Below are 24797 nucleotides of genomic sequence, written 5' to 3' on the forward strand. Positions count from 1 at the left end.
GACTGCACCGCCATTTTTTGCTCCACCGACCGCATCGGAAAGTTCAACGGAGCAAAACCAGAGGTGTTTGGTTGAGGTTCACTGGCCACCGCACCAGTTATTTCTCTTGTGGACTCATTCAGTTCTGGAAAGAGCGTAAGTAGCCCACGGGAAGAGGAGGCCATGTTCTGGTTAGCTGGACGGGAAGAAGAGGCCATGTTATGGGTTGCAGAGTGTTTCAGAGAAGGGTTGGTTACAGAGTGTTTCAGACTGCAAAGGTTCAGAGGTTTCAGACTGGTTTGTTATGCTTCCCAACCTCAGCCTCCGATTCGATTTATAAAGACCCTGACGAAGCGGCAGACACGCGCATCATGCGCCGCTCGACGCTCGCCGACAATATGGGTGCGCCTTTTGATGGCACGTCTTTTGATGGCACGCCTTTTGATGAATTGGGCACGCCTTTTGATGGCACGCCTTTTGAAAGATTGGGCACACCTTTTGAGGGTGCAACTTTTACGACGGTCCGACATGACCCTATAAACTGTCCCGACATTGATTCCGGTTAGCTCCTTTATGGGTCCGACAAGACTCTGTAAACTGTCCCGACATTGATTCCGGTTAGCTCCTTCAAGGGTCCGACAAGACTCTGTAAACTGTCCCGACATTGATTCCGGTTAGCTCCTTTATGGGTCCGACAAGACTCTGTAAACTGTCCCGACATTGATTCCAGTTAGTTTCTACAAGGGTCCAGCAAGACTCCGTAAACTGTCACAACAACTGTCACCACATTGTCTGCTACAACGGTCCGACATGACCCCATAAACTGTCTTCTACATCGGTCTGACACCGCCATCCAGTGTCCTCTACACCGTTATGACACCACCATACAGTGTCCTCTACATGGTTATGACACCCCCATACACTGTCCTCTACAATGTTATGACACCACCATCCAGTGTCTTCACCAATGGTCTGACACGACCATACAGTGTCTCTTATCCTCTTTTATTTTTATGTATTTTCTTGTTTTGTTACTCTCTCCAAACTCAAGTTGGTTAGTTCCTATCCCCCTTGAGTTTGCGGGGGGCTGTTAAAATCCACCTACTCTCCACCTACTTCACCCACTTAAACCTACTCCACTAAACCTAACCCACTACACCACTACCACCTCACCTACTCCACTAAACCTAACCCACTACACCACTACCACCTCACCTACTCCACTAAACCTAACCCACTACACCACTACCACCTCCACTTCACCTACTCCTTACCTACTACACACTCACCCTCTTCTATATATAGGAATCATGAATCATTGTAATAGAAATCAATATATCAATCAATAATAATACATACAATTTATTCTCTCTCTTTCTCTATACATTATTTCTTACACATACACATCTGAATAGATATGGATATACATATATACTTAAAGACATATAAGTTAAAAATCTAGGTATAATTTAGGGCAAACTTCACTTTACCCCCTTGTGGTTTGAACTGGGTGCGGATTACCCTCCTGACATTCAAAAATCACCACATAACCCCCACATGGTTTATGGACTAAAGTGCACGTCTAACTTCTATTAACAACAATGGTTAATTGACCTTTATACCCACCCTTGTCTTCTAAGAAGCACGGACACTTCTAAGAAGGTGACGTATCCGTGTCGTGTCCGTGTCGGACACCGACACTCTTTGGACACTCTTAGGACAAGTGTCCGACACTCTTCAAAACGTGTCCTAATTTTAAAAATTTTTTAAACAGCTGAACACTCTTTGGATACTTAGAAGACACACATGTCAATCACATAAACACACGTGTCTATCGATTGGATACATGTGAAACTAATTATAAGTTTAAACAAAATAACTTAAGATACAATAATAAAACAAAAATCATATAAATTTATAAGAATTAGTGTCATATTGGACTTTTTATTATCCTTGAATGATATATTAATATATACAACATATAATAAATATATAAAATTACATATTTCATGCGTGTCCCCTACATGTCGTGTCCTTCATTTTTTGAAAATTAACGTGTCAGCGTGTCCGTGTCGTATCCGTGTCATGTCACGTGTCCGTGTCCATGCTTCTTAGCTTGTCTTCTTCATCCTTTCATTTAACTTATGTTCTTCTTGCATCTTCTCTCTCTTATGGCAGCAACCATGGTTATTGTTATTGGAGCCCTTGTATCTATTTGCTTGATGGAATCTGAGTGCTGCCTTTCGCACAAAACGCACAACAAAACCCATTTTTAACTTCTCCCATTTCTCCCCCTTAATTTCTTAAAAAATTTACCCTTGAAGATCACCTAATTCTTGCTATATTTTTCTATTTTGATTCATAAATAGTTTGAATTTTGAAGGGTATATATATGTATATATATAAATCAATACAGGTTTCAGTGATTGTATATTCCACAAATATATCTAACATATATCACAGACTATAAACATAATATAATACATATACACATTCATAATTTATATGTATATATATATGTGCTATAAACATAATGGATTCATCAAACACCATGAAATTAGATTCAAATCAGTCAACCAAACACACACATGCTATATACCCTTCCCAGCAGCTAGCACAATTCAAGAAGGGTCATTCAATTTCGAGATGGACTGGATAATTTTTCACTGAGAACTATTTACTAGTTCACTTAGAGAATTATTTGTTCCAACTTTAAAGCCATTAAAACCAGATCAAAGGGTTACAAAAAATTCAGGAATGATAAAATCAAAGAAGACCCATCCATAAAGTCTAAGAATGATAAATCAATCATGGAATCAGATTCATAAGAAGACCCATCCATGGAATCAGATTCATGGAATAATATTTACAAATCAATCAAATAAAACACAAATACATACTGTACAAATCAAACAACATTACAGCAAAGAAGTGGCCAAAAATCTTATAGTAACAAATCGTTTTGATCATGGTGGTAATCAAAACTCTATGGTTATTGTTATTGGAGCCCATGTGGTACTTTTTTGGGGTTTAATTTATCAGAAACATACTAGCATAAATAGGTTGTGCTGGTGGAAAAGAAATGGAGTACAGAGAGAGGAAAAAACAATGGCATTTTTTGGTAAATTTGAAGATGTATAAAGGGCATTTTCGTCCTAAAAGTAAACATACTCTCTATGTTAAAATCCACCTACTCTCCACCTACTTCACCCACTTAAACCTACTCCACTAAACCTAACCCACTACACCACTACCACCTCACCTACTCCACTAAACCTAACCCACTACACCAATACCACCTCCACTTCACCTACTCCTTACCTACTACACACTCACCATCTTCTATATATAGGAATCATGAATCATTGTAATAATATAACAATCTTGTAATATCAATATATATCAATCAATAATAATACATACAATTTATTCTCTCTCTTTCTCTATACATTATTTCTTACATGGTATCAGAGCTGGTTTAAAACCTAGTATTTTCGCTTCCCCGGCGGGCGGCAACCTCACCTTAGCCGCCCGCCGGACCTCAACCTATTCCGCTTATTTTCTACACAACACATACCTTCACTTTGAAACCAGAGAACATTTTGCTTTCAAGCCCTCACAGTGATGCAGTGCTAAAGATTGCTGTTTTTGGTCTCTCAAGAATTTTACATCCTAATGATCACGCAGAGACAGTTTGCAGGTCTCCACTGTATATGGCCCCAGAAATTCTGCAATTTCAGCAATATGATGCCAAGGTTGACATGTGGAGTGCTGAATGTCCAGTCGTGTTCATGTCTTCCATTTTCCGAGCTCATCCCTTACGGTAATGCCAGGATGAGAGAGAAAGCTACAACACCCATCTCTTCTTTCTTTCAGATTCCTTTTCTCTCACAAGCATATGTCTCACAGACCCATCGTTCCTCACTCTTCTTCAATACCCTTCACTCTCCACACTCACTCCTCCATCACCATCATCAAAACCATCATTCACAATGGACAACTTTCTGAATATAATATAACCCACTATGTTTGTCCTCCACAATGGACAACCACCCACATGCCTTCTCTCTCTCATCTTTTCACTTTCCAACCCACTTTGCATCCACCGCCACTTTCCCCACTTTCTTTATTTTATATATATATATATATATATATCTCTTTTTTTTATTATAAAAAAAAAAAAAAAAAAAAACATCATCTCTCCTCCGTTTGATTTCAAACTCCATTATTTTTATTTATTTTCTCCAAACCACTTTCCTTATTTCCCCATCTTTCATTTTTGATTTCAAATATATTTTTATTATTTCTTTCTTTATTTTTCTTTCACCTTATTTTTAATCTTTTTCCAATTCCATTCATACCATCTAGCTTTGCACACCAAACCATATTTTATTCATCTCAGGGATCAACCCCGATCACAATTTTACAAAAAAAAAAAAAAACAAAAAAAAAACAAACAAACAAACAACCACATTCACAGGTGGGATTTTTTCTTCTCTACTCTGCCGCCGGTCTTTTCTTCTTGCCTCCGTCCTGGGCGGCCCTTGCCGGTGTTGCCTCCGTGTTTCCCACTCCACTGGGCATGATCACTACTCCCTGCTCCTCCACTGCAGCATATGGCGGCCCTCCAAATCGGAACATAAAACTGGCCTTCCGCTTCAGCTCCTTGTTTTCCGCCTTTAGCACACTTATCTCTGCTCGCGCATCCTTATACATGCGTTGGAGCAGAGCCAGCTGGGAGTTTAATTGCTGCACCTCATTTGTCCTACTCTGCAGCCGGTGCGACAAGTTTGTGACCGCCGTCATGGACTCCACACATGCCTTCAAAGTATACTGATTAGCCTCCACATCCGTTTGCACTGCCATTTTTTGCTCCACCGACCGCATCGGAAAGTTCAACGGAGCAAACTCCGGGGCGCTTGGTTGAGGTTCCAGTGCCACCGCACCAGTTTTCTCTCTTGTTGACTCGTTGAGGTCTGGAAAGAGAGTGAGCAGACTCCGGGAAGACGAGGCCATTTTCTGGGTAACCGAGTGTTACAGAATATCTCTCGCAACAGAGTGTTAAAGATTCTCTCTCTCAGCACAACGAAGAGTTTTTCAGACTCTCTCTCTCAGCACAACGAAGTTTTTTTTCAGAGGTTTTTCGCAGCTTTTCTCTGCCTCAGCCTCAGCATCAGCCTTGGTTAAATAGCCAAGGCAGCCACGCGCATCGCGCGCCTCTTGCCACCAGCCGACAAACGGGCACGCAAGCCAAGGCGCCCACGTGCCTCGCCATCATGTCTGGCTCGTCTTTTGATGAATTGGGCACGCCTTTTGATGGCACGCCTTTTGAAAAATTGGGCACACCTTTTGAGGGTGCGACTTTTTAAGCGGTCCGACATGACCCTATAAACTGTCCCGACATTAATTCTGGTTAGCTCCTTTATGGGTCCGACAAGACTCTGTAAACTGTCCCGACATAGATTCCGGTTAGTTTCTACAAGGGTCCGACAAGACTCTGTAAACTGTCCCGACATAGATTCCGGTTAGTTTCTACAAGGGTCCGACAAGACTCTGTAAACTGTCCCGACATTGATTCCGGTTAGTTTCTACAAGGGTCCGACAAGACTCTGTAAACTGTCCCGACATTGATTCCGGTTAGTTTCTACAAGGGTCCAACAAGACTCCGTAAACTGTCACAACAACTGTCACCACATTGTCTGCTACAACGGTCCGACATGACCCCATAAACTGTCTTCTACAGCGGTCTGACACCGCCATCCAGTGTCCTCTACACCGTTATGACACCACCATACAGTGTCCTCTACAACGTTATGACACCCCCATACAGTGTCCTCTACAACGTTATGACACCACCATCCAGTGTCTTCACCAATGGTCTGACACGACCATACAGTGTCACCTATCCTCTTTTATTTTTATGTATTTTCTTATTTTGTTACTCTCTCCAAACTCAAGTTGGTTAGTTCCTATCCCCCTTGAGTTTGCGGGGGGCTGTTAAAATCCACCTACTCTCCACCTACTTCACCCACTTAAACCTACTCCACTAAACCTAACCCACTACACCACTACCACCTCACCTACTCCACTAAACCTAACCCACTACACCAATACCACCTCCACTTCACCTACTCCTTACCTACTACACACTCACCATCTTCTATATATAGGAATCATGAATCATTGTAATAATATAACAATCTTGTAATATCAATATATATCAATCAATAATAATACATACAATTTATTCTCTCTCTTTCTCTATAGGCGTGTGACTCCCACAGCCCGTTATCTTAGACAGAAAAACTAATGGTGTATTTTAGTCCTTAAACCACGTGAGGGTTATGTGGTGATTTCCGAATGTCAGGGGGGTAATCCGCACCTTGCCCAAACCACAAGGGGGCAAAGTGAAGTTTGCCCTATAATTTATAGGTAAACCCATTTCAATTTGATTGTGGTAGGGAACCATTTGGATTTGAGTAGCAATTTCAAATTCATAGGAATGGCCACAAAAGGCATCATATATACCCTTTAATCTTTCATTGTTGTTAACTTGTTATGCTCTATATACCTCTGTTTTGATTTGTTATTGTGGTAGTAGCTGTTGCCAATGTTGTTTAGTTGCAGAAGAGGGGAAACGGGGTGGTGGTAGGTGACTGTGTGATGGGGAGGTGGCAGGGGTCATGGAGGAGCGAAGAGTGGGTGGCGGGAGGTAGTTGTGGATGGTAGGAAAGTGGTGGGTGCTATGGAGGTGGGAAGGTGGCTGTGACATGATAGGTAGAAGAGGGAGGTCAGGGTTAGGTTTTTCATATTAATTTGGGAAAGAAGATAAAGATAAAGGCATAGTTGTCCTTTTACATTGTAAATTTTTTTTTTCCTCAAATTTTTTTATCCATGCCAACTCAAAAATTAGGTCCGTTTTGCACAATTTCTGTTAATTTAGACAGAAATAATAACTGTAGGGAGGGAGGTAAAGTGTAAAATGGTCAAAACCATATGGGAGGTCTTTGCTATTTTTGAACGTGAGGGGGTTAAAGCGCTCCATGGGCATACCACAAGGGGGTAGAATGGATGTTGCCCTAAAAAAAATAAAAAGTGATAGCTGACAACAGAAATGACTTCCAGGTCACATCACGAAAGGCAAAGAATCATGTTTCAAATGTTCCAGATCAGCATGCAATTAATAGAAAGCACATGCAAACAGGGAATTGATTGACATGACCAATAAAGATGGAGTTATTTGATCAGAAGAAACTACATACAGAAATTTAGGTCACAACAAGCATAGTGTAGAAATCAGATTATATGATGAAGGTTCATACCTCAGATAACAACTTCTCTTCTTTGGGATAAAGATTTGAAAGTTCTCCCACCAGTTCAGCATGCTTTCTCCTACTCATTAGACAATAAACTTTAAAACATAACTACTCTTGTACTTCATTCATTGCCAATGAAGTTACTTTTCTATCAAAAAAAATTAATGGGGAATTACATATGCACTCTTTGATAGATATGTCATCAAAGCATTATCAAAGTTTTTTTTTTTTTTTTCCCATGAGATCGCAAGTTCACATAATTTATTTGGGAAGGCTTAAGCTTTTTGTTAGGGTTTCTTCTATCCATAAAAAATAAAATAAAATATACTAAAAGAGAAAGCACACTTTTTGGGTTTGAATTTGAAATGACTTAAGCTAAAAGTCAGCCTTGTGAAGAACCAATAAAGTTCAAAGGCTGCAACCTTGCTTCCCTCCCCAAAAAGGAACATTTTAACCTTTAGCCTATTTGTCTCACTATTGCAAATAGCTTCAGCATCCCATATAAGTAAATCACTCCCAAATATGAAATGCTCTAAATACAACACAGTAGTTATGGGAACTTTAGTCTTTTTGAAGTACTCAAAGCTTTTTATGACTAAAATGGATAGTTTTAATCATCTACAGAGCTTGGAAACCTCATTATGAGGCCTGTGAGCAAGCATAACAACAAAGCACAAGTTTCATCCATCCAAATGCATCACACTGGACACAGTCACAATATGATCCAAATCTATTCTACTATATAAAGTGAACTCTCAAGTTGATATAGTAGGCAGTATTGTTGTGGGAGTAGATTTCATCAGATTTCCTTAAAATGATGCCACTTGACAACTTAACAGAGAGTTTGACAGCTTGTATCTGTAGATAATGGACACAAGATAGTTGGTAGGAAAAAATTCCTTCTGAGCTACAATACAATAAAGTGAGGAACATGTGCAGATCGCGCATGTCCAACCTCTAGTTAAGATAAAGACAAGGCGCCAAAACATCATTTTTACTTTTTGAACTTCACCAAACCGATAATCTTTAGACATTGGAATTTTTTTAATCCACAGCTCCATAAAATGCATTGGACATTAGTTCGTGTTCACAGCCACCTCAAATGGGTGACTACTGTCCAAGATTGATTGTGGACAATATGTGCTTAATGCCCAACATTTAGCTGTGAATCTTACTTCTAACATTAACCAAATACTAAAACTTAATTCTGATCACATATATCCATGTGTGGCACTAAGTCATTATTTATAAAGACTTACTAATATAAGCAGGGCTTCTAATTGATCCCTTGTAAATCTATCATTTGACAACTGTAAGAACTTTAGATATCAAAACAGGAATGTTTGAGCATTCACGAACATTTATAACAACCCTTCCTATCTAAATTACAGCATTTCTTATCTACATGCACCACAAGAAAAAGACTCTTTATAAATAATGCATTACATGTCAACTTATTTCACACAACTCGGACATAAAATCTAGGTTTCTCTTAAAAGACCAAGCTAATCACTTTTTTTTAAAGGAGTCACTTCCACCACAATATAAATATACTAACTAATCGAGGGAAACATATTAAATTAGGGAAGTGTTATTCCCATTCCACTTATTTATAAATACACTCCCAAATTTGTCTTTTAGTGTGTATTGGGAATCTTGTCTTGTGTAATTTTAAACATTAAAAACAAATTTTTGAGTGTATTTATGATGGCATGGAGTGGGAATAACAATTCCCTTAAATTAAGACCGACTCTCATTTCCAAACAATTGAAAGAACAAAAAAACTGTGAAGAATCCTCCTTTGCCAGCAGAATGTCATTCACCAAAAACATCATAGAACATTTTCATAAATGCAATATCGTTTCAGCTCAAGTACTATATCTTGCTAAAAGCGTTGAGAAGGAGCTCAATCAACAACTAATTATTAACAATCCAGAATAAAATACAAAATTGAGATCATCTACCTAAGAGAATGAAGATCGAGATGAATGTGAGCTTCATCTGATGTTACTTGAGCTTTAAGGGAAATGAGAATAGCTTGTTGCTTAGCATTTTCAACTTGAGCTTCTACCCACTGTCTTTCACTCGTACCAAATCTGTCACAATATTGAACAATCATAAAGGCAGAGTAAAAGAAGCATGTCAAGAGAAATGTAGGTGTCTTGTGGTGTGGGTGGAAGTTATTGAAACTGATTATGCTAATGGACTACCAGTATCACCCATTCTCATAACCACATTTGAGGAGTACAAGAGAGAGTCTATCACCATTTATTTGATAAGAAGGAGCAGGAGCAGGAAGTGGGAGAGTGAGGACTCATAGAAGAGTCTAAGGTTAGGAGTACGCATGGGATAATTGTAGCACGAGCATGTTTATACTTTATATCTAATATATTAATTTAATAATATATTGAAAGAAATACTTTTTTTGCTTACTTGTAAGATATAAGTTAAAATATGAATAAATATTGGAAATTGGTGTTAATTACATTTTTTTAAATATAAATAAATACTATGTAAATACAAAGTACTCAAACAAATTGAGTTACTTTTTCACCAAAATCTAATGGTTGCTACAGATTCTCTTATTTGGTAGCTTTTCTTTTGTTTCTTTGAGATTCATATGTTTGAGAATTTCCATCCTAGTTGGGAACACAATTTTTCTAGATAGGAACACAGTTCTAACTAGATTTCTACTCTGAATCGCAGAATTGCAGTTCAGGAGAGGATTCGTCACCGTCACCCCCAGTAGGAGGTTCCAGCAACTAAGATTCAAATTATGCCATCCCACAGTAAAAATATCGTTAATCAGAAACGTTTGAAAAATAGACATAATATATGAGCACGTCAAATTGACCATAACCAGAAAGGGGGATATATATTAAAATAAGAGAGAATTAAAAAAGTTTGGGTGACAACAAACAATAGTAGGGGAAGGTTGGTCATGTTGGCCTTTTAGGAAGATGGTAGACATTGTGTTGGTGCAAGACCACCAAAATTGGAAGAGGTGAGGTGAGGCAGTCTTGGATATATATATATATATATATAGAGAGAGAGAGAGAGAGAGAGTGGCAGTGTCGGTTCAAGCTTGCTAGAAGAGATGACCTATGTAATATTCTCTTATCTTGTATAGAGATGGAAACTTCCCTTTTATAGGTGAGCAAGGCCATGGGGGCCACCTCACCCCTGGCCAGCATCCTATACTGTGGGTCACCTTCCCTGGTTTGACAATTTGAAAGTTTATCAACTACCAACTGCAACAAAGATCAGACCTCAAATTGTATCCTTGGTTGCAGTGGGTAGGGATGTTAAACCTCACAGGAAACAACTCACAGAGATCTTTTTTCCTTTTGGAAGATACAGGGGCGAAACAATCAATCTATTGATATTGGAAGACCCAAAGGAGTCCAATAACGGAAGTTTAGTAAGGGGACTGGAGAAGGCTACCATGTTCTCTCTAAAGAGATTCGATTCGGAACTATTATATGTAAAAGTCATATCAGGAAGCTACAATGGGTAGCTATATTAAGAGTATAGAGACACATGTCTTGGTCAACATCTTCGTCTATCCCTTTCTAAGACCAGTCAATATGCAAGTCCCCTTGAGAAGAGAAAAATGAGGCACCTTAATGACCCTCCACTCTAGTCTCCAAACAAGTCTTCTTGTGATTCTAAGTGGGGGTCATGAGGTTGCTTGAGAGCACCCCATGACCATGACACCAACCCCGAGGGGATTCTTAAGCCCTGCTCCTAACCTAGGCCCATATTGGTAGCACCAAGGTGCCACTTGTATAAGACATCAAAGGACTGAGTGGACAAGAAAGGGGCGTGATCAAGCGGAGAGCGAATATACTTAATATTAAGACAAGCAGAGAGCTATTCAATCAAACCAAAGTGTGCCGAGCATGCCAATAATGAGCAGAGAAGGTAACAAACTCGAGCAGAGGATGCTTGTTCAAGTCAAGGAGGTGTTGCAAGAAATCTGGAGAGCACTTCATCCCTAATAGCCTAGGATCAAGATTAGTCCTCAATTGGCATATCTTGACCTCATACGGGAGCATGTTGAGGCACAGGATTGACCTGTGTGTCACTCATGAGGCTAACACATAGCAACATGCTGTCACAGCAATTAGATTGTGATGCTACATGGAAAAGTCAAATATAAATACCGACAACAGTCACATCTCAAAGCAAGTAACACACTAAACTTCTTTAGAGAACCAGATCATGATTACCGGTGACCTTGCCTATTATTTCTTTCTTCTGCACAAAAATAAAATCTACAAATCTTTTCTCCTGACTAAAACTCCTAAAAACCTATCTTCAATTAAATTATAACCTCCCTTGAAGGCCCAAAGACATTTCCAATTGAAAAGGTAAAGAACCAAAAAGCTTTCAAAAGCTGCAGAAGTAAAATTACATACATGGAGCGAAGTCGTTGTAATTCAGATACACGTTGATGATGTGACTTCTCTAAATCTGCTGCATCAGCAAAGGAGAATTATAAGAAAATCTTTCTAATTTTTATTACATTGATGGTGAGTAGACTTGATGACATATGCCCCATGCAAATCAAAATTTAGATGGTGTGCCAATACAAAACATTGATAAAAAAAAATTCTCAATATCTGATGAGCTGCAGAAACAAATCAAATATAACCAAATAAAGAGCACTATAACAAGAAAAGGAACAAATAACAAATTTGATATAGTGCACACCACATACTTGTCTGCTTAAGTTTTACTTAAATTCAACCATCATTTTATAAGAAACATAAGTGGTTTGTAAACAATAAATTACGACAATAAGTGGTTTGTAAACAATAAATTATGACAATCCCTCCCACACCGGAGGTGTGAGGATAATGCATCTTTAAGATATGTTCAACCTCAAAAGCCATAAATATATCAAGTAAAAGGCTGCCTCAAATATCTCATCAAAATCCTTCCCCTAGTTTCAAACAATAAAATTTTGCAAAACCATGGAGACAAAACACCAAACCAAACTAAGTTTTGTGTCCCAATCCAGTGGGGCCAGATATGAATCCTTTTTTTCCATTCTGCTCTATCAAGGGTTATCAGCACATACATATAATCCGTGCAACAAAAAAATAGTTTCTAATTTTGAGCAAGAAGCAGATTGTTACCTGACACAAGAAACATAACCCCAATATAGGAGAATAGAAGGCACAACTTATCTGGAAGGGAAAGATAAAAAAAAAAAATGGACCAAAGAATAATCTAAGCAATAGAAGTAAGAGAGAAAACTACCTCGTACTAAGATATTTGAGACGTCGTCCAGGCTCACCCATGAACATTTAGCTTTGCCCTCCTCAGCAACCAATCGATAAGGACCCTGAATCAAAATGCAGAATAAGACCACCAAAACTAATATGATACAAATCCCATGAGGAGATATCTGAAAATTTACACACAGCATTTAATATAGTTCATAATAACGAACTCCCCATAGAAGCTTTTCAATATGGTTCATTCTGGTATAAAATAAGTCATCAAGTGGGCAGCAGAATAAACCCCAACACAACTTTTTTCAAGCCACCATGTCACACAAAAACAACCAAATACATAATGAACATAATGATTAACTGTTTCTGCCAAAAAGTGGAAAAAGTCTAATTTATTTGCCTCTACTTTGCTGGGAAATATAAGGCTATTAAAGAACATCATAAGCGGTACTGAGCCTTGACAGAATTCATACCCATTCACTGCCAAGGAAAGACTGGAGCATTGCTCTTTTAGATTAAAGCACAAAATGTTGTCCATCTCAAGGAGGCAAGAAATGAAAGGTGCTTCATATGGCTCCTCCAAAGAGGAGCCACAGTACCCAATACTATTTTTTTTTTTTTTTTGATTGGCACCAGGGTGTCCAAAGTAAAGCCCGACTAATCCCTAGGAGTGCACAGGCCCTCAGCAAGGAATTTCCTGCAAGTGCATCACGGTTAATTCAAGGATTTGTCCCCGAATCCAATGGCCCCAAGAAATTGTTAGCACTTAAGAGGTTGTGATCCCTGAACCTTAGAGGGAGCACATCTCCAAGACCCAATGCCTTGCCACTAGGCCAACCCCTTGGGGTTGTAACCAATACTTTTTATGAAGGCACCAGACTCATATAATAGAACAAACCGGTACTATACCTTCCAAACTCACGTCTTCCAAAGGGAAGCGGGGGACAGTGCACAGTACTTTCAATAAAGGAACCAAACCTATATAATAAAACAAACTGATATAACACCTTTGAAACTCAGGCCTTATATAGGTCATCCCTTTCTTTCAGTATTCCCATCATCAAATATGCAGCTTTAATCTATTAGGTAGGATGATTTGTATCAAAACAACCCATGTCATTATTATGAGACTGCAAGGATGCTGAATATTTAGGATGGTTTTGACAGTAGATTCTACAGATATATCAAGGAAGAGAGTTAAGACAGACAATTACAAGACAACAACTACTGAAAAAGCCAAAAGGTTATGCCAAAATGGCAAACCTTGTCTCTATATATCTTTCTATTAATGTCTTAAGACAGCAGAGACATGACTCCTGAAAACCACCAGAGATTTTATAATTTTGCCAAGTGACAGGTGTGGACAACATTTACAGTAAAAAAACTGATGTATTATTGATTGATATTATGTTATGTTTACATTGATTCATATATATAGAAGAGAAGAAGGTAGTAGGTGAAGGGGAGTAGGTGAAGTGTAGTAGGTGAGGAGTAGGTGAGGAGTAGGTGGTGGTAGGTGATGGTAAATTGGTGGTAGGTGATGGTAAATTTTAACAGCCCCCCGCAAACTCAAGGAGGATAGAAACTAACCAACTTGAGTTTGGAGAGAGTAACAAAACAAGAAAATACATAAAAATAAAAAAGGATAGGAGACACTGTATGGTCGTGTCAGACCATTGGTGAAGACACTGGATGGTGGTGTCATAACGTTGTAGAGGACACTGTATGGGGGTGTCATAACGTTGTAGAGGACACTGTATGGGGGTGTCATAACGGTGTAGGAGACACTGGATGGCGGTGTCAGACCGATGTAGAAGACAGTTTATGGGGTCATGTCGGACCGTTGTAGCAGACAATGTTGTGACAGATGTTGTGACAGTTTACGGAGTCTTGCTGGACCCTTGTAGAAACTAACCGGAATCAATGTCGGGACAGTTTACAGAGTCTTGTCGGACCCATAAAGGAGCTAATCGGAATCAATGTCGGGACAGTTTACAGAGTCTTGTCGGACCCTTGTAGAAACTAACCGGAATCAATGTCGGGACAGTTTACAGAGTCTTGTCGGACCCATAAAAAGTCGCACCCTCAAAAGGTGTGCCCAATCTTTCAAAAAGGCGTGCCATCAAAAGGCGTGCCCAATCCATAAAAAGGCGTGCCATCAAAAGGCGAGCCCAAGTCATAAAAAGATGTGCCGGACATGATGGCGAGGCACGTGAGTGCCTTGGCTGGCGCGCCCGTTTGTCGTCTGGCGTCAAGTGGCGCGCGATACGCGTGGCTGCCTCGCTATTTAACCAAGGTTGATGCTGAGGCTGAGGCAGACAAAAAACTTCTGAAAATCCTCTAAAAAAACTCTTCCTTTGCTGAGAGAGAAACTCTGTAATACTCTGTAACCAACCCGTCTCTGAAACACTCAGCAACATGGCCTCTTCTTCCCGTTCAGCTACCCAGAATATGGCCTCTTCATCCCGTGGTCTACTCACTCTCTTTCCCGACCTCAATGAGTCAACAAGAGAGAGAACTGGTGCGGTGGCCAGTGAACCTCAACCAAACACCTCTGTGTTTGCTCCATTGAACTTTCCGATGCGGTCGGTGGAGCAAAAAATGGCGGTGCAAACTGATATTGAGGCCAATCAGTATACTCTGAAGTCATGTGTGGAAACCATGACGGCGGTCACAAACTTGTCGCACCGGCTGCAGAGCAGGACAAATGAAGTGCAACAGTTAAACTCCCAGCTGGCTCTTCTCCAACGCATGTATAAGGAGGCGCGAGCAGAGATAAGTGTGCTAAAGGCAGAAAACAAGGAGCTGAAGCGGAAGGCTACCGTGATGTTCCGATTTGGAGGTCCGCCATATGCTGTAGTGGAGGAGCAGGGAGGAGTGAACGTGCTCGGTGGACAAGGAAACACGGAGGCAACACCGGCAAGGGCCGCCCAGGACGGAGGCAAGAAGAAAAGACCGGCGGAATAGGCGAAGAAGTGAGGTCGATTGGTGGCCGGCTGCAGAAAAGAAAACAAAGCTGTTGGTGTTTTTTTTTTTGTTTTTTTTGTTTTTTTTTTTTTTTGTTTTTTTTTTTGTGTAAAATTGTGATCGGGGTGGATCCCTGAGATAAATAAAATATGGTTTGGTGTGCAAAGCTATATGGTATGAATGGAATTAGAAAAAGATTAAAAATAATGTGAAAGAAAAATAAAGAAAAAAGAATAAAAATATATTTGAAATCAAAAATGAAAGATGGGGGAAATAAGGAAAATGGTTTGGAGAAAATAAAGAAAAATAATGGAGTTGGAAATCAAACGGAGGAGAGATGATAATTAATTTTTTTTTTTTTTTAATATAATATAATAAAAAGAGATATATATATATATATAATAAAGAAAGTGGGGAACAAGAGTAATGAAAAGAGGGGGACAAAAGTTGGTGTGGTGTGATGATAAATAAATAAGAAAAGAAGGGGACAAAAGTTGGGCGGTGGTAGAAGCAAAACAATAAATAAATAAATAAAAAGAAAAGAAAAGAAAGAAAAGAAGAGAAGCACGTGGCCCAACTTTTAACATAAAAGAAAGAAAAGAAATTTTTTTGACTCTCTTGCCAATTGCCGTATCTCTGTTTCTCTCCAATTCATCGACTTTCTCTTGCTGTCTTTCGAATCTCAGAGAACAATACAGGGTTGAGTTTGTTCTTTCGGATTTCAAGATGCCAGCAACAGCAGGTAGGGTTCGTATGCCCGCGAACAATCGGGTGCACAGTAGTGCTGCCCTACAGACTCACGGTATATGGCAGAGTGCCATTGGGTATGACCCTTATGCTCCCAATAAGGAAGACAACAAGAGCACCCAGTAGAAGTCTTTTACCACAGAACCGGAAGGTGAGAATGCGTATGCCAGCTTCCAGGGATTGCTCGCACTAGCCCGTATAACTGGTTCTAATGCTGATGAGGCTCGTGGAGCCTGCAAGAAGTGTGGGCGTGTCGGGCATCTCACCTTTCAGTGTCGGAATTTTCTTAGTGTTAAGGATGATAATAAGGATAAAGACCCGGATGCAATTGAGGCAGCAGTTTTGTCGGGGTTGGATAAGTTGAAGGGTAATGGGGGTAGGAATAAAACTGCAGCTGAGAGCTCAGAGGAAAGTTCCGAGGAGGAGGAGAGCGAGAGTTCAGATTCTGACTATGATTCCGAAATTGAGAAGGCTATTGCGAATAAGTATGGAAAGAAGGGTAGTGGCAAATTGAACTCATCAAGAAAGAAGAAAAAGGATTCGGATGATGATGATGAGTTAGATTCTAGGGATAGGAAGAAAAGGGGTAGGTCAAAGAAGAGGAGAAGGTATGTGTAGAAAATTCTAGCAGACTAGGTTGAGGTCCGGCGGACGGCCAAGGTGAGGTTGCCGCCCGCCGGTGAAGCGAAAAATACAAAGTTCTTAACCTTGCTCTGATACCAAGTAAAAAAACTGATGTATTATTGATTGATATTATGTTATGTTTACATTGATTCATATATATAGAAGAGAAGAAGGTAGTAGGTGAAGGGGAGTAGGTGAAGTGTAGTAGGTGAGGAGTAGGTGAGGAGTAGGTGGTGGTAGGTGATGGTAAATTGGTGGTAGGTGATGGTAAATTTTAGCATTTACTAAGAAACCCAAGCCATATAAGAGAGTGTTGTCCTGAAAAAATGTCTATGATGCACCATCAGAGAGGACTAAATAACCAAGTAAATAAAATAAAATTAAAACTAACAGTTCCTTGATCATATACCGTGTCCAGTTGTTTAACAAACCAATGATTCAGCTCCTGCATACAAGAAGCATCCAAAATCAAGTACGGATGAAAGTCAGAGTAAGCTAAGTAGATGTCGTCCTCTGCATGTAAAAGAATTCCAAAACTCATCAAAAAGATAAATTAATGGAAAAGCAGTTTAACAAAACTATGTTGTGCATTTCCTGTTCTTGTTTATCTCAAGCATCCTAAATCTCCTAATTCTTCATACAATATGTCAAGCTACTGTAAAGCATAGGCATTGGAAAATAATAGACAACCAAGTTCTGTCTGACATAGACGCCATCATGGCAATCAGTGAAATTGAGGTGAATGATAATTGGGTAAAAAACCTCCACTACTTACAAGGTCAACCATAACCAATTTGTCTAACCAGTCAGATCATTAATGGAAAAATAATAGCACTTCCAAATAACAACATAAAGTATTTGAAACCAAAAGACCGGTTCAAAAACCCAACCCATTGATGTTTAAATAAAATTCAGGTCACCATATTCATCATAATTAAATAAATCTTTGAATAGAAAAAAACAAAAGTGATTTTCATGATCAAAGATAACATTCATACGAAAAACAAATGGTTGCACAAATGACATGATGAAATCTTTGAAGAGAAAAACATTATGAATAATCTCCATGATGAAATCTTTGAAGAGAAAAAACAGAAGTAATTTCATCACATTTAAAATGTACAAAACATAAAAAATAAAAATAAAAATAAAAAATTGCCTGTAGAAATAACCACAATGGTTGCACAAATGACAAAGTGTAAGAAAAAAACACATTACCATCCCCTGAATGGTAATGAGCCAACTCTTGAGCTGTTGAAGCAATCCTTCCAAGAACTGCATTCATCTAAGTTGCAATGAAAAAATTTTAAAATTATGAAATCAAGAAACAATAAAGTAATTTTTATGTTCACACAAAAAAGAAATGCTGCGTCAAATTTTATTTAAAGGTGCAACATTCATACGAAAAAACATGCACTACTGTCATGCAACTAAACAAACACAGGCACAATACAATAGCTGGGCAATAAATGTTAGTTCCCAGCAGAGTGTGTACCTTGACCGCCATTCTTATTTATTATGGAAAATATTACAGAAGTTATACAAGCAGGAACCACCGAGGAGAAGCAGTTAGTACTGAGCTCAACAGAGAACAATAGCAGATATACTCATTATGGCTCATATTACTGCTATCACTTAAGAGTTTAGAGGCTTAAATAGTTTGAGCAAAAACTAAAGAGTTCTACCAACCCTTCTTTAGAACCAAACTACTTCTCGTTCACTACAACAGCTTCCTCGTGTATTATGAAGGCTATTGAAAATCTGAATTATATTGTTTGTTATATGCTTGTGTTCTTATGATCCATGACTCACCCTCATTCTCAAGTGCATAAAATGCACTTAATTCTTACTGTGAGAAATAATGTATAGAGAAAGAGAGAGAATAAATTGTATGTATTATTATTGATTGATATATTGATTTCTATTACAATGATTCATGATTCCTATATATAGAAGAGGGTGAGTGTGTAGTAGGTAAGGAGTAGATGAAGTGGAGGTGGTAGTGGTGTAGTGGGTTAGGTTTAGTGGAGTAGGTGAGGTGGTAGTGGTGTAGTGGGTTAGGTTTAGTGGAGTAGGTGAGGTGGTAGTGGTGTAGTGGGTTAGGTTTAGTGGAGTAGGTGAGGTGGTAGTGGTGGTAGGTTTATTGATAAATTTTAACAGCCCCCCGCAAACTCAAGGAGGATAGAAACTAACCAACTTGAGTTTGGAGAGAGGAACAAAACAAGAAAATACATAAAAATAAAAGAGGATAAGAGACACTGTATGGTCGTGTCAGACCATTGGTGAAGACACTGGATGGTGGTGTCATAACGTTGTAGAGGACACTGTATGGGGGTGTCATAACCATGTAGAGGACACTGTATGGTGGTGTCATAACGGTGTAGAGGACACTGGATGGCGGTGTCAGACCGATGTAGAAGACAGTTTATGGGGTCATGTCGGACCATTGTAGAAGACAAAGTTGTGACAGTTGTTGTGACAGTTTACGGAGTCTTGCTGGACCCTTGTAGAAACTAACCGGAATCAATGTCGGGACAGTTTACAAAGTCTTGTCAGACCCATGAAGGAGCTAACCGGAATCAATGTCGGGACAGTTTACAGAGTCTTGTCGGACCCTTGTAGAAACTAACCGGAATCAATGTCGGGACAGTTTACAGAGTCTTGTCGGACCCTTGAAAAAGCTAACCGGTATCAAATGTCGGGACAGTTTATAGAGTCTTGTCGGACCCCTGTAGAAACTAACCGGAATCTATGTCGGGACAGTTTACAGAGTCTTGTCGGACCCTTGTAGAAACTAACCGGAATCTATGTCGGGACAGTTTACAGAGTCTTGTCGGACCCATAAAGGAGCTAACCGAAATTAATGTCGGGACAGTTTATAGGGTCATGTCGGACCGTTGTAGAAGTTGCACCCTCAAAAGGTGTGCCCAATTTTGTCAAAAGGCGTGCCATCAAAAGGCGTGCCCAATTCATCAAAAGGTGTGCCGGACATGATGGCGAGGCACGTGGGCGCCTTGGCTTGCGTGCCCGTTTGTCGGCTGGTGGCAATAGGCACGCGATACGCGTGGCTGCCTCGCTATTTAACCAAGGTTGATGCTGAGGCTGAGGCAGACAAAAAAAAACTTCTGAAAATCCTCTGAAAACAACTCTTCCTTTGCTGAGAAAGAAACTCTGTAATACTCTGTAACCAACCCGTCTCTGAAACACTCAGCAACATGGCCTCTTCTTCCCGTCCAGCTACCCAGAACATGGCCTCCTCTTCCCGTGGTCTGCTCACGCTCTTTCCAGAACTGAACGAGTCCACAAGAGAAATAACTGGTGCGGTGGCCAGTGAACCTCAACCAAACACCTCTGGTTTTGCTCCGTTGAACTTTCCGATGCGGTCGGTGGAGCAAAAAATGGCGGTGCAGTCGGATGTAGAGGCCAATCAGTATACCTTGAAGTCATGTGTGGAAACCATGACTGCGGTTACAAATTTGTCGAACCGGCTGCAGAGTAGGACAAATGAGGTGCAGCAGTTAAACGCCCAACTGGCTCTGCTCCAACGCATGTATAAGGATGCGCGAGCAGAGATAAGTGTGCTAAAGGCGGAAAACAAGGAGCTGAAGCGGAAGGCCAGTTTTATGTTCCGATTTGGAGGGCCGCCATATGCTGCAGTGGAGGAGCAGGGAGTAGTGATCATGCCCAGTGGAGTGGGAAACACGGAGGCAACACCGGCAAGGGCCGCCCAAGACGGTGGCAAGAAGAAAAGACCGGCAGAATAGGCGAGAAGAAAAATCCCACTGTTCCGATTTGTGTTGGTTGTGTTTTGTTTTGTTTTGTGTTTTTTTTATTTTTATTTTTATTTTTTTTTTTATTTTTTTTTTTATGGTGTAAAATGCTGATCGGGGTTGATCCCCGGCATGAAGAAATGACAAGTTTGAAAAATGTTGTTTTTTTTTTTTTTTTTTTTTTTTTTTTTTGGGGAGTGTTTTGTTGAAAAAATAAAAATAAAATGAAAGAAAACAAGGGAGAAAGAAAATAGATAAAAAATATTTATAGATGGATTATATGAAAAACATCAGTGCGATTGTTTCAAAATAAAGTGGGGTATTTAAAAAAGAGGAAAAGTGACTTGGAAAAAATAAATAAAAATAAGTGATTTTTGAAATCAAATGGAGGAGAGAGAGGGACAAACCCATGTGATAAAGTGGAGAGAGAGTCGGTGAGTGGGGTGCAAAAGGTGAAGGAGAAATGATGGATTGAAAATGGTTTGGGTCAAAAGTGGACACTGTTAGTGGGGAACATGAGTGCATTGATTATTTGATATAATAATAATAATAATAATAAAAATAAAAAGTTAGAACAGTTGGAGAGAATGAGTGGAGTATGGTAAGGGTTTCATCCAAAGCCAAAATTCCTGCAGCGAATCACTTCGCAAATCCTAGCATGAGCTTTTTCTCTTTCCAGGCTTATTCATGAATTTCCTGGTGATTTCAAGAGCCTCTGGTGGCATTGTGGCAGAGAACACCCCAACCTGGATTTTGGGTGGCAGCAACTGAGAACACCCCAACCTGGATTTTGGGTGGCAGCAACTGGAAAATATCATAGATCTGATTTTTAAAAACCTCGTGACAGCATTTCATCAGCTTCATCCAAGACAAACATTTTGATGTAAACAGGGCGAAGTGATTGTCTCCGCAACATGTCAAACACACGACCAGGAGTACCAACAACAACATGAACCCCACTGGAGAGAATGCGCTGATCTTCGCGCACACTAGTCCCTCTAACACAAGCATGAACCTTCACACTTTGCTGGGCAAGTTCAAGAGTGGGTGGAAGAACCAAAGCTTGGCACTCAACCAAGCTATAATCTAGCTGCTGCAGAATTCCAGAGCAGAATGTTGCAGTGTTTCCAGTTCCAGACTGTCTCGTCATATGAGGTGAAGAATTCTTCTCCATCAGCCTCACACATGACTACAGTTGCACAAATCTTTGTTGATTTTATCAGCGGAATAGGTTGAGGTCCGGCGGGCGGCTAAGGTGAGGTTGCCGCCCGCCGGGGAAGCGAAAATACTAGGTTTTAAACCAGCTCTGATACCATGTGAGAAATAATGTATAGAGAAAGAGAGAGAATAAATTGTATGTATTATTATTGATTGATATATTGATTTCTATTACAATGATTCATGATTCCTATATATAGAAGAGGGTGAGTGTGTAGTAGGTAAGGAGTAGATGAAGTGGAGGTGGTAGTGGTGTAGTGGGTTAGGTTTAGTGGAGTAGGTGAGGTGGTAGTGGTGTAGTGGGTTAGGTTTAGTGGAGTAGGTGAGGTGGTAGTGGTGTAGTGGGTTAGGTTTAGTGGAGTAGGTGAGGTGGTAGTGGTGGTAGGTTTATTGATAAATTTTAACACTTACAGACATTTTGATGTCCAAACCAATGCATTTGAAATTCATCTCGTCAAACACATCAAAAGAAATTGAGTTTATCAATGAAAATTCACTTCATTCACACAGATGCTATTTGTGACGTTTTGTTTTCATTTTGGGTAAGGTTGGAATTTCCAGTTAAATGAATTTAATTTGAATGGGGGTGGTTGGTCAAAAACAGATACAGTGAGGGACAGTTGACAAGTATATCAACAACAAGGTTGCAAATACATACAATGCATATATTCAAACTTTAGGTAAGTGTTCTCATATGTTCTGCATAAAGCCATATTTTGGAAATCTAACAGCACATATTCGTGTTAATACAAGCATATTCAATAACCAATTATGTCAATATACATGGGAATCATTGCTTAATAGCTTACATTTTCTACCTCCTAAAGAAACTGGGGTAATCATTTCACCATAATTGAACAATTTGCCCAGAATGTATTCTGAACTACAAAGCTAAGGCCATAAAAACTTTGGTTTATACTGCAAACCTCTAAATTTCTCACTGAAAGGCTATCATCTATAGCAGTAAGTTGTCCGTTGACAGTCGATGTTGCCGCAACTCGTGCCCTTCTTCCTTGGATCAAAGCTGAAGCCTGACTGGTGAGCATATCATACTGAGTCTGCAGTTGCCTAAGCTGTCTCTGCAATCCCAAAGCCTCAGCTTTGTATGTTAAAGTAGCATCCCTAGAGATAAAGTTAATCCATCAATAGCAGAAGCAAAGAATAGCAATGCATCATCATCACTTGCTTCAAAAGTACCAATATAGAAATATCAGAAACAAAACAGCAAAATTTTTTGAACTCTGCATATCAAAGGAAATTTAGAGGCACTGGAGTGTTTGAGTGCTAAAAAAAATCCTATGCTTAAGATATAATCTTAATTAAGATTTACACATTTAACAAATAATAGATTAAAACGCGTATGATGAAGACCTCAAACCAAGCCAAATAAAACTTCTATTTGCATGTGTCAACATTCCACTTGTGATTGTTCAGTCATCATCTACTGGAAAAACTGGAGCAAACTGTTGAAGTAATTACACACCAAAAGAGTACCTATGCAATCATGAGCTAACAGAACTCATTTATAAAACCGTAAAGCTTACATAGAAAAGCTGTTCCTATCTTAGGAAAATAAAATAGAATTGCCAAAATTTCAATAAAATTATAAAATAAGATGTGCAAGGTGGATCACTGTTAAAACCTACCATCACCTACTCCACCTACTACACCTACCACCACCTACTACCACCTATTACACACCTACCACTACCACCTACTACCACCTACTCCACTACATCTCCTATATAAGGAGCCCCTCACCATTTGTAATTAATAACAATAATCAATAATACAATCATTTCTCTTTATACATTAAATTTCTACATGGTATCAGAGCAAGGTTAAAGATCTTGGTGTTCTCGGTGTTCTCCGCCTTCCGGCGGGCGGCAACCTTGCCTTGACCGCCCGACGGATCTCAACCATTTGAGACCTCCATCAACTCGCAAGACCTCTCTCACACCAATTTGATGTTAGCTTCAACCACCTCCAGGGTTCACTGCCTTCTACCGTCGGACGCATGAGGAGCTTGAAGCAGCTGGATGTACTGGCCTCATCCCTGCAACTGTATGCCAGCTTTCAAGGCTTCACAACAACTCCGAACAGCCAATGCCAAGCCCAAGATGGTTGATGTATCTATTTCACCAATGTAATACTTTTCCATCTTTATCTTGGACGAGTTTGTAAAGATTTTCTTGATCTTCTTCGTGAAAAGCAACCCTGTTCCAAGAATTTTGACCATTTTCAGTTGGGAGGGATTTCTTTCTCCTCGATTCGGCTCCAAGATAACCTCCTGACACAAACCCAGATTTATAGCCCCACCAGTTTGGTGAAACATCTTTACTTTCATTTCCTTCAACATCAAAAACGTGATTTGCAGATTCTTCCACCAACTCCAATACACTGTCCTGATTATAGTTTGTCTGTGGGCATTCCTCGACTTTTTTGACAAGTATTCCTTCAAGATCCTTAGAAGAATATGTCTGCACAAATTTCTCTCTCTCTCTCTCACACTCACACGCCTTTTTGAAAAATCTTATCACCACCACTGAGCTGAGACTTGGCTGTGTGAAAATCTCCACCGCCATTCCCTAACCCACATGAGCTTGTTCCCATCTTTTCATACAACCCATCTTTCCCAAATTGTTTAATCAATCAGTCTGATCCCACTATCCCCACTTTCTTTATTTTATTTTATCTTCATTTTTCACATTAAAAAAAAACAAAAAAAAAAAAAAAACAAAAAAAAAAAACAAAACAAAACAAAACAAAAAAAAAAAACAAAACAAAACAAAAACAAAAAATACCAAATTTCATTCCAATTGATTTTTCTGCATTACCACACCTACCATTCGAGTTTGCAAAACACACTTGCTTTATTCATATCAGGGATCAACCCCGATCACAATTTTACAACACAAAAAAAAAAAAAAACA

At 39.5% G+C, this 24797-nt stretch overlaps 1 protein-coding gene and 1 pseudogene across 7 annotated transcripts in view; one reads left to right on the forward strand and one right to left on the reverse strand.

Moving 5' to 3' along the window:
- Positions 1 to 24797, reverse strand: part of LOC114266363 (AUGMIN subunit 3) — a 46847-nt gene that overhangs the window by 12237 nt on the left and 9813 nt on the right. For 2 of the 6 annotated variants that reach the window (XM_028207243.2, XM_082920177.1), the window contains exons 4-10: positions 22791 to 22986; positions 18095 to 18161; positions 17286 to 17389; positions 12564 to 12648; positions 11717 to 11774; positions 9260 to 9391; positions 7302 to 7371 (exon numbers count right to left, since the gene is read on the reverse strand). In XM_028207243.2, coding sequence (XP_028063044.2) covers positions 7302 to 7371; positions 9260 to 9391; positions 11717 to 11774; positions 12564 to 12648; positions 17286 to 17389; positions 18095 to 18161; positions 22791 to 22986 — 712 coding nt within the window. The remainder of the gene's footprint in view (positions 1 to 7301; positions 7372 to 9259; positions 9392 to 11716; positions 11775 to 12563; positions 12649 to 17285; positions 17390 to 18094; positions 18162 to 22790; positions 22987 to 24797) is intronic. The other 4 variants (XM_028207244.2, XM_082920179.1, XM_082920178.1 and 1 more) reach the window with 4 other exon arrangements.
- Positions 16109 to 16890, forward strand: LOC114317025 (CAX-interacting protein 4-like; annotated as a pseudogene). The gene has a single exon (XR_014364224.1). The product of XR_014364224.1 is annotated as a CAX-interacting protein 4-like (transcript).

The sequence above is a fragment of the Camellia sinensis genome, chromosome 3 (assembly GCF_055761805.1).
Source record: "Camellia sinensis isolate YWXY chromosome 3, ASM5576180v1, whole genome shotgun sequence".
NCBI classification, from domain to species: domain Eukaryota; kingdom Viridiplantae; phylum Streptophyta; class Magnoliopsida; order Ericales; family Theaceae; genus Camellia; species Camellia sinensis.